The following is a 10523-nucleotide window of genomic DNA, read 5'->3' as shown; positions in this document are numbered from 1 at the left end:
TAAGCTACAAACAAATCACCCTGTAGAGAGTTCAGCTAGAAACAAGCCACCCGTAGAGAGTTCAGCTAGAAGAAGTTACATTGTAGAGAGTTCAGCAGTTTAGCTGCAAACAAATCGCCCTGTAGAGAATTCAGCTACAAACAAATCACCCTGTAGAAAGATCAGGTAGAAGAAATTACCTTGTAGAGAGTTCAGCTACAAACAAATCACCCTGTAGAGAGTTCAGCTACAAACAAGTCATCCGGTAGAGAGATCAGCTAGAAGGATCACCTTGCAGAGAGGTCAGCTACAAAGAAATCACCCTGCTTCATCTTTTCTTCTTCCTGTAGTAAAGAAAAAATGACAGGTTAAAAAGCCCTAAAGCCGGCCATAAGCCGGCTTTGGGGTATTCAAATACAAAAAGAAGTGAAATCTAATCCAAAACAGCCAAGCTGTAAAAAAAGAGTGCAGCCCTGAGAAAGGCTATGGTGAAAAAAGATGTGAAATCCAAGGTGGCGGCCAAGAAATGGCTGTGATGGTAGGTTAATGGTAAAAATTTTAATAACAACAATTCAGGTGAATTTGGTGCCACTTGGTCTTGGCGCAAAATTCACTTCAATTGTCGTTATTAAAATTTTTACCATTAACCTACCATCACAGCCATTTCTTGGCCGCCACCTTGGATTTCACATCTTTTTTCACCATAGCCTTTCTCAGGGCCGCACTCTTTTTTTACAGCTTGGCTGTTTTGGATTAGATATATATATATATATAAGCACATTATTTTATGATTAATTTAATGTTACATATAATTATACATAATAAATATACGCTGCCTCATAGACTACATACAGTACAAAAAATTATAACATGTGGTGAAAAATTGTAAATAATGCTATAATGTTAATTAAATTAATGTAAATTAAAATCTGTTTTAATTTTCTTTGTGAGGTTTGAATGATCTGATTTGTCAAGAGCATAAACTACTCGCTCCCATGTCATTTCCCCTCGTCGAGCAAATGTGTGGTACAGTTCCATCTTACATTCTTCAACATCGCCTTGGTATTTATTAGAGATAGTTTTTATTTCAGTAGCAGCAGAAGAATCATGGGGGAGCAGAAAAGCTGCAAATTCCTTCCACTTAGTAGTAACATCTTTCAGATAAGTTATCCAAAGTGGTAAAATAGGTGTACCTGAATACAGTATAATTATTATAAATCATGTAATGTATATGCTAGTTAGTATGCAGTATAGCATCTACGTATATTAGGGTTGGGAAATGTTTCACCAATATCGCTTATTGCAATACAATTACTGCATTTCTTTAGCCTTCATAATATTGGCAATAATTATTGCATTTTACAATTGCATTTTACAATAATTATTATTGTCTAATTTTTGTCTATTCTGGGCCTCAATTTGTGTGTATTATTGCTGTCCATATCAATTGGTTAACTATTTTAGTAAACTACTTCTGGGTAAAAATATAAGCACTTGCAATGACATTGTAGACTTTTCAAACTACATGGTTGTGTTACATGCAGTATTGCAATAAGTGTAGGTTAGAGACCTAGCATAGGGTCCGCAGTCCGAAAACCAACTTTTACAAATCAGTTTCCCTACCATTGTGGGATGGTCATTGTAGTATCCCATTGCTAGATCCACCATGAAACCGGAGGCCCGATTGCTGTCTTCACAGAAATAATACTTTTAGTATCCCACAAGATGCAAAAATTTATTTTTTAAATTTTGTGCTCCACACAAAGGATCGGATGAAACCAGATCTTATCTAGAGTTACTGTAGTTAAAAAGTACGCACTGTAATGAGCAAATGATTCACTGGGTTCCTGGCACAGGGATGCTCTCTTGTAACCCTTAAAGCAACATACCGTATAACAGGTTTTTGTAGTAAGGAATTAATTTTAGTGTTTGGGGTCATTTGCTAAAATTTAATTCGTGAGAATTTTGGCACCGTGATATTAACGTTATCGTGTGATTTAATCTAAGGTCACAGCTTATCACTAAGCACTCTGGAATACATTTGCCCAGCTAAAGCCAGGGATGTAACTGTGTATGGTTATGCGAGTCGAAGCAAGAAGTGCGGATAGGGAAAGAAAGGTGCACGTGACCCGAACTAACTAATGACTTGAACTAAAAATAATTGCCACTTAGACTGCAGGCCTGCTGCAAAGGGTCCAGTTCTCTATTAATCTTTCTTTCAGACCATTCAGAGTGTAGTTTAATGATGGATACGACCCAGGATGTGAAGGGCAACAGACAAAGCGATGTACTGGTTGCACGTGCGATGCCACGCAGCATGAATGGCTTTGTTTTCACTCTTCTAGTTGAAACAAAACTGTTGTTACAAGTGTTACCACATCGGATTTTTGTGCGTATATTAATTAAAAGCGATATTTAAATTTTAGCGTTGCCATTCAATCACAAAATTTTCTGCCACTATTTTTAAACTTCACATGAAATTTCAGACGCTACAATAACCTACCCGCTATACTGCATGTAGGCCAGAAAACTGGCCCAAATACGCATGCCTTGCACAAAGTGCTGTAACTTTTGAAGCATCCATTCTATGGCTATGCAATTTACGTCATTCTACTTGTGATGTAACAAGGATTAAAATGATAACAAGGGTTTTCCCTACCTCTAAGCAGTGAGGCCAAACTAGTTATAACTTTTTGGCAAGGAAACACACAAACTCTTTACATACCTTTATAAAATGATCCATAACTCAGTGGTGATTGCTCCTATCAACTTGCAACAAGTTCAATTGTTTTCACCATAAAATTTTCTATGAGGCCATATATGACTCATGTGAGTAAACCCACAACACTGACTGCTACTACTACCAAACATTTAAAGTGAAAGAATTTGTGCTTTTAGGATTTTTTTTTGGATATTTTGTAATTTGATGGTGTTGTAGGGTGATCTAGTAAAGTTTTAAAACTGCTGTGGAGCATGAGAGACAAAGTCAAATTTGGATGGTTTTGCTGCCCCCCATGGTGCTGAACTTAGAATGATGTTTGAAAATTGTGGATGAAATGATAATTGACAACCGCTGGTACCAAACATCCAGGGACATCTTTTGCCATAATTCTAATCAATAATCAATGACTGTTGTGACTGCAGAAGCGCTTGAAATGGCTAGAAAGCGTGATATAATTTCTTTAACGCTGCAGAAAATTTTAATGCTTGTCACCTATAGATGGTGAGAAGTCACAGATGTTTTCCTGACTAACAGTATAGATAGACTATGCATCTACCTGTATTGAAGCACTACAAGGAAGAGTTGGCTTCTCTTGCCCTGGGTACCCAGGGCAGTTTTGAAATCAAAAATTGATATTTCTTTTGTCCATTTTTCAAAGAAAGCAACCCTGTTTCAGGAACCCAGCAAATAATTTGCTTATTATTGCGCATACTTTTTAACTACAACAACTCTGGATATGATCTGGTTAAGTAGCAAGTTTCATCCGGTCCTTTGTGTGGAGCATGAAGTTTTCATCTTGTGAGATATATGTCTGGGAAGAAACAATTGTACCCCTGATTTCATGGTGGAACTAGCAATGGGATATTACAATGAACATCCCGGGATTGATTTGTAAAAGTAGACTTTTAGATTGCAGACCCTACCTAGACTTTGTGGAGACTAAGGTGAAGCTGAGGTTTTATGAAGATCCAAGGGCATGGTCTCTAACCAACTTACAGAATGGGAGTAATTTATATGGATACATAGGTGGAGTAATTGTGGTTAGATGTTGTTTTAAAATCATCACACAATCTTAACATGAGCAATTGAACGTGTTTTTGTCAAAGAGCAGAAGAGAAATCAAAGTTAACACCTTATCACTGCTTCCTGAAGACAGACGTTAGTGAAGATAATTGATTTGACAAGGAAACTGACCAATTCTCCCATTGCATGTGCTATGGAATCACAGCGATGTGCGCATTAATAAAACAGTTTGAAGACACGGCTTGAGAGATTATAATAGCGACAAGTTGTTAGGTATTTGTGGCACAATAGCAGTATAAAAGATGTAGCAGCACCAACAGAAGCCAGCCAAGACAACAAACATTACTTCATTTTATTTGCAACAAGCTTATCTCTTTAGCAGTAAAACACAATGAAATTTGCTACAAATTAGCAGACGTGATTTCCTTTTTTTGTAATGAATGGTTGCTGTTCTATTAGAGTACCTCAACCATGCATGGCACAGAAGTTTGGCTTTTGCATCAGCAGCTATTCCTTTCAATCCACAAAGGGTTACATGAACTCACAAATTTAATCGCATTTATGTAAATAATTGTTTATAATCATACAGTACTACCTACAGTACAGTAGTGCTATATATATGGGATTACAGAGGTTAGCAAGTTTTACACAAAAAATATTGACCAGAAATTAGCCTTACAATAGCTTCATGGCACCTTGGCAGAATTGGTTAGGTGGAATCAAACCCAAAAGTGTCTCCAGAATTGCCAAAAATGCTTCAGATAGGTTGCTATGGAATTAAAAAAAAAAGTTATTTGGTAAAATTTCTGCTGGCTGGTTGACTAACTGTGACTAATGCCTTAAGACAACTCTATAATGGCTAAGGTTATGAACTTGATTTTTGCATTGATATAGATGCTGCTTCAGCCAGACTGGTGCCTTTTGGCATACCGCAGTACATACAATGCACACATCACAAAATCACCTTTGTCCTCCTATTTCTGCTTGCTGACAGTGTAAGGTGTTGATTCACGGTAGCGCACACATGGTTCCCAGTGAATTGTCCGTATTTTCTGTGATGAATGGATTGATTGCAGAGGGGCAGTCTCCTACCACTCTACTCTGTGTAACTCGCTGAACAAAGCTGGAAACAAAGCAAAATGAGTGATCCACTTTTCACAAATTGATAGTTAAAGTACTTGTGTGGGTGAAGATCAAACAAATAGGAGTGCCATTACTTCCATACAGCACTGAAAGGAAAATACAGCACTGTTGATCACGTGCATAACATTTTAAATCGACAGAAGTAGTAGCCAAAATGATGATATGTGTTTGTTTTATGACCAAACTTGTACTATATAGACACTTACTGATTGTCTGATGGCTGAAAACTGAACTCTACAAAATGAATACCCCGAACAAAGATGACCAGAAAGTACTTTAAATCAGTTAAAGCACCACCACACTTGTGCAATATGGCACTCTGGCATGGTCTAATACAGCACTCAGCCTTGCTTCGTGCTGTATTAGTCTCTCGTCCACCACCCTCGTGCTATTTTTCACAAATTGCACTCACGGTGGTGCTTTAACTAGTATTTGCGGTGCACGTTCAGATGAAAGCATTTAGTCTAATGGCCCCCTTTTGATGCGATATGTGCAGGTTCACCAGTAATAATTATGTCATGAAAAGTAAACAACAAGTAGAAGGAAAAAAATTAGGAGTTTTAAGTTTGATTAGGTCATGAAAATAAACAGTAATAAACAAGAGTGGTCATCTACACCTGTAGATACGTATACTAGTGAACATTTAGTCCCTAATTCAGTCATGGTCAGTTAGCTATAAATAGACTGAAATAAGGGTTAAATGTCTGCTAGGGTATAGGTGATCTCCCTTGTTTCTTTACTTTTTATTTCTACGATCCCCAATTGAACTTAAAATAACGACTGAAAAGATCATGGTATTTTAGTATTTGAGTGCTCTCTAGAGTTAACGATCGAGTACTACGTAGCTACTTGTAGTCACACCCATTTGACATGTTTTATACTGACTTTGAGCAGTTTACAAGTAACAGCAATGATACACATGTACTGATGTTAGTGTCCCTGACAAGAAATTATGCCAATCAAACTCTATAGCTTTCATTAAAATAGAAGTTTCTTATTCATGAAGAGACTCCACCACAAGTCTTTTAGTACTAAGAGACTCGTGGCTAGCCACATTAATTAGTTATCCACGCCAAGAATTTATTGTTAACCGCTGAAATATTGTCAACAAAACAATAGCACAACCAAACCAGCATGTTCTTTACCACCCTATTCCGGTGCCGGAGGGTTAACTGGAGTGCCAAGGCAGGTATTAGTGTCTTACTTTCCTAGAAAATGGGCTGCGTTGCGACAAGCCAGTGCCATTATACAGTAATTTTGCTAGCTGTCTTTCTCCACTTTCATTTCGTTTACATGAGGCACAGTGATGTCAATCCATTGATTCTCCCTTGTGGTATAGTAGTTGTGAGGATACTCCAGCGTCTAGTCAAGTGTCTGGTAGCTACACCAATCACAATACAACTTTACAGTAGCTACTGTCACTAATTTTTCACAGATCTCTTACTCAAACTGATACAATTCTTGTTGATAGCAGTGTGTATCACCAATAAAAGTGCTGTTTTAACGACTAAGCCTTGAGAGGAAGGTAAATTAGCCTTCCCATGCAGCCTTGTGCGTGACACCATCACTAGCAATGGTACGAGGCATAGCTACAATGTCCTTTTCACTGTTGGCAGACCATTTTCTAAAACAGTAAGACACTCCAAACTAGCATCTTCGAAGTATAAACGTCTAAGGAGGTGTTATACATTTAGCCTCGAAAGATACTTAGTACTTGGACAGTTTTCGTGTTTTCGTAGACTTTTTTAGTTCCGCCTCGGTTTTCATTACGTCATTCTAAGTGCACTAAATTTCAAGACAATTGGTTAACATGTTTGTGGTTAAGGGGAGTTTTGTAATTGTACAAAAAAAAAGAAGTTGTATACTACCCAGGAATCCCTGGGTGATTTTGGAATGCAAACTCTGAAAGTTCATCTCCACTGTAATGGTTTTGTTTGGAGAAGACTAGATCTATACATACACATTATACTGTTTGCATGTGTGAAAATCACATTATTGTTATTCCATATACGGGTGTGGTATATTGGTTACTAGGACCACAACACACTAACATGGTCTTGATCAGAACTTACCCTCCTTGCTTTCAGATGATGGCAAATTTTCAACACTAGAACTTGAAACTGTTGAGAATACATGTATTAGTTATATTCATTTCGAGTTTATGTATTACCAGCTGTAGAGGATTCAGATGACAACTTTATTCTTTTATGTGGTGACTGCTGTGGAGAATCACGTGGAGAACCATTTTCGTCATCTGTAAAATTAAAACACAACACTGCATTGATACAAATAATAAAAGCAATCAGCTACACTTCATGCTTTATTAGCATCTCAACAGAGTGCCTCATGATCATGCTATTCATATAGCACTTGCGGCAATGCTTCAACATGTATTAAAAGTATGCTTTAACATGTACTAAAATTGTATGTTGCTTTATTTTACTTTAATCAACAAGAGGACCTAGAATAATGTTTATACTTGGGAGAAAGTTTTGCCAACTAAGGGACTCAAGTGTGGAGGAAATGGTGTGCTAGAAAATTAAAGTTGGCTATCAATATGTTATCTGGAAGTAAAGATTAATTGCAAACAGATTTTACACTCCAAATCGAGTATCAGGCAAAATCAAACTAACATCAACAGTGGATAGCTTCACTACTACAGTGTATACTAAATAAATGGTTTTGATCTTCAAAATTGCTCAAACTACTTGAGGCTGGTTTTAAGAGATGCCTTTTCTAAGTGGTGTGGCAAGCTCAAATGACAATTTCTGGCCTTGTGAAGGACCTGACTTGATAACAATCAGTGGTGTACTGGTGAAATGGCTGTGATGGTAGGTTAATGGCAAAAATTTTAATAACGATGAATTTGTGTTGCCTCCTACAAGTTTCACTAGGATTCGGCACCGATTGTCACTGAATCTGCAAAAACTGGTCTTATCGCCAAGACAGGAAATTTGATTTTTTCACACAAACACAAAGCTTACTGAATGCACTATCAAATTTCACTGTCACAGTCGACCAGAGTAAAGTGGTCTGCTTTTGCTGGCTGCTTTTTCAAGCACAGTGGCGAGCTGTACGAGGAGTCTGGGCGGGTCTTGATGAAGCCCTGGCCAACCAGGAGATGGCTGTGTGTGGCTGTACAGCTACGTGGTATTGGACAATGACCTGTGCTGTAAATTTCCTTTCAGTTTAGCCAGTTTTGAGCCCTGAATGGCCCATAGCTTGGCTAAATTCATCCCAACATGTTCTTTTTTCAATTTTTGAACACCATCTTGTCCACCTTCTAGGCCCCCGCCTCCCACCCTTTTTGGAACTTGCCTGATACAGTCAACCTCGGTTTAAAGACTATCTAAAAAGGCGAGCAACTTAGCTGTTGACTACTTCTTCAGTGGATGATCTGGAAGGTAAGAAATTGTTGTAAAACGTGTGAAAATTTGGTATGCATAGTTACCACCATTGGCTAGCTGAATATTTAAAATTGGTGTTTCTCGATACTTTAAAATGGGCGATAAGACCGGTTTCCCAGAGACAGTCACAAATTCACCTGAATTGTCGTTATTAAAATTTTGCCATTAACCTACCATCACAACCATTTCTTGGCCACCACCTTGGATTTCACATCTTTTTTCACCATAGCCTATTTGGGAGCCACACTCTTTTTTACAGCTTGGCTGTTTTGGATTAGATATTACTTCTTTTTGTATTTGTATACCCCAATAGGCCAGCTTTGGGAATTTTTGAACCTATTTTTTTTTCTTTTCTTTACCACAGGAAGAAGAAAAAGTTTTAAAGCGGATTTTTAATGCTTTGATTTATCAGTAAATATACAAATGATATTATATACATATATATATATTATTGCATGCAAATTATTCCCTACAGGATAACTTGTTTGCAGCTGATCTCTCTATTGGGTGACTTGAAATGTTGCTGAACTCTCTACAGGATTTTCTCTACAGGGTGGCTTGCTTCTAGCTGAACTCTCTATAGGGATATCTGTTTGTAGTTGAACTTTTATAGGGTGATTTGTTTGTAATTGAACTCTCTACAGGGTAATTTCGTTTGTAGCTGATCTCTCTACAGGGTGACCTGTTTCCAGCTGACCTCTCTATTAGGCGACTTGTTTCTAGCTGATCTATCTACAGGGTGATTTGTTTGTAGCTGAACTCTCTACAGGGTCAATTGGTTTCAAGCTGATCTCCCTACAGGGTGACTTGTAATGGTCTGAATTGCTAGAGCGATTTATCTGTAACTGCATGGTGACTGTTCTATTAGGGTATCTCAGCAGTTGGATGCCCTATTAGGATGACTGTTCTATCTCACTTTTGCTACACGTAGTTTTCTTTCGAATCATAACTCAGTGGTTTGTAATCTGATTCTTCTGTACTACTGCAAGGACTTTCTATGATGATTATTCCAGCTACATACCGATTTTCAGCTCATTGCTCTAAGTAGTTTGTCTGGTAGGCGCGAAATAAACTAATAGTTTTTTTTTATTCATAAAAATCCATTGCATAATTGTGACACAGGTTGGGTTTTGCGTCATACACTTTATCTCGATTCTTTTCAAATCACAAAAAGGCACTCCTACGCTGGTTATTCCATCTACATAGCAATTTTTAGCTCATTCCTTCAAGGGGTTTACCCTGTGGGCGTGACAGACCTTTGACCTTATTTTATGCGAATAATCAGTCATTACTTCGTGAATATTCATCGGATTCCTACCAAACTTGGTACTGAGATCCGCTGTAATAAGCCCATTCAAGTGTGGTTTTATGGCGGATTTTGCAAAGTGTGTGAAATGAAGAAAAACGAAGAAATCAAAATGAAAGTTTGGTCACTTGTATCTTGGAAATGTCTGGAACGATATTCTTCAAGTTTGGTATGTAGACTCCCCTACCTGGCCGGCACTTCTGTAACAAATTTGGTTCCAATCGGATGAGCTATAGTATGTTCACGTTGAGCTGAATCCTCAAAAACATTTAATAACTCATGGATGCAATTACACACGATCCTGAAACTTGGCTCATTTGTAGTACTGCTTGACCCGCTAAAAATATTTCAAAATCTTTTTGTTCAAACGTTTGACATAATATTTAGGGCCAATCAAATCCTATGGGGAAGCCATATAAATACAGTGTCCATTACAGCCCTTTCCCGAACTTGTAATGGAGCCAAACTGTACATGTCTGTTGTTGACACCTTTGCTGTTACCAATAATCATCCGGTTGACTGAAATGTTAACTCTGTTGAGAAAAAATCCACTTTTAATTTTTAGCCGTTTTTCAGGATCCAGCTCAACGTGAACATACTATAGTGAAAATCGCATTTTCTTTCTTCTAGTCACTATACTGATGGTGTGGCGCACCAGCTCCTTGGGCCGACCGTGTGCTTGAATCACAGTTTATCGTCAGAGGATTTAAAAAAAAACATGACGGTGAATGGTCTGATTATGCTGATTAACTGATTGCAGAAAAAGTCAAGAAATTTGCTATAGGCACTACAAAAAATGACATATTTTATACATTTAGCTGTACCTATAGTAGAGTCAAAATTTGATATACCGTATGGAGGGAAACTTTGGCGAGGATAAACTTGGCGAATAGCCAGTTAATATGCATTTGACCTTGGCGAATTCGATCTCAATCTTTAGCTA

At 37.7% G+C, this 10523-nt stretch overlaps 1 protein-coding gene across 1 annotated transcript in view; it reads right to left on the bottom strand.

Moving 5' to 3' along the window:
• Positions 1–789: 789 nt before the first annotated feature.
• The window catches only part of LOC136256642 (uncharacterized), a 41131-nt gene continuing 31397 nt past the window's right edge, over positions 790–10523 (bottom strand). The window contains exons 6-8 of the mRNA XM_066049618.1: positions 7038–7121; positions 6940–6987; positions 790–1172 (exon numbers count right to left, since the gene is read on the bottom strand). Of these exons, the coding sequence (XP_065905690.1) occupies positions 892–1172; positions 6940–6987; positions 7038–7121 (413 nt within the window). The 3' untranslated portion in view covers positions 790–891. The remainder of the gene's footprint in view (positions 1173–6939; positions 6988–7037; positions 7122–10523) is intronic.

Source organism: Dysidea avara, chromosome 5 (genome assembly GCF_963678975.1).
Source record: "Dysidea avara chromosome 5, odDysAvar1.4, whole genome shotgun sequence".
Taxonomy (NCBI): domain Eukaryota; kingdom Metazoa; phylum Porifera; class Demospongiae; order Dictyoceratida; family Dysideidae; genus Dysidea; species Dysidea avara.
This window is presented reverse-complemented; position numbering and strand designations above follow the sequence as displayed.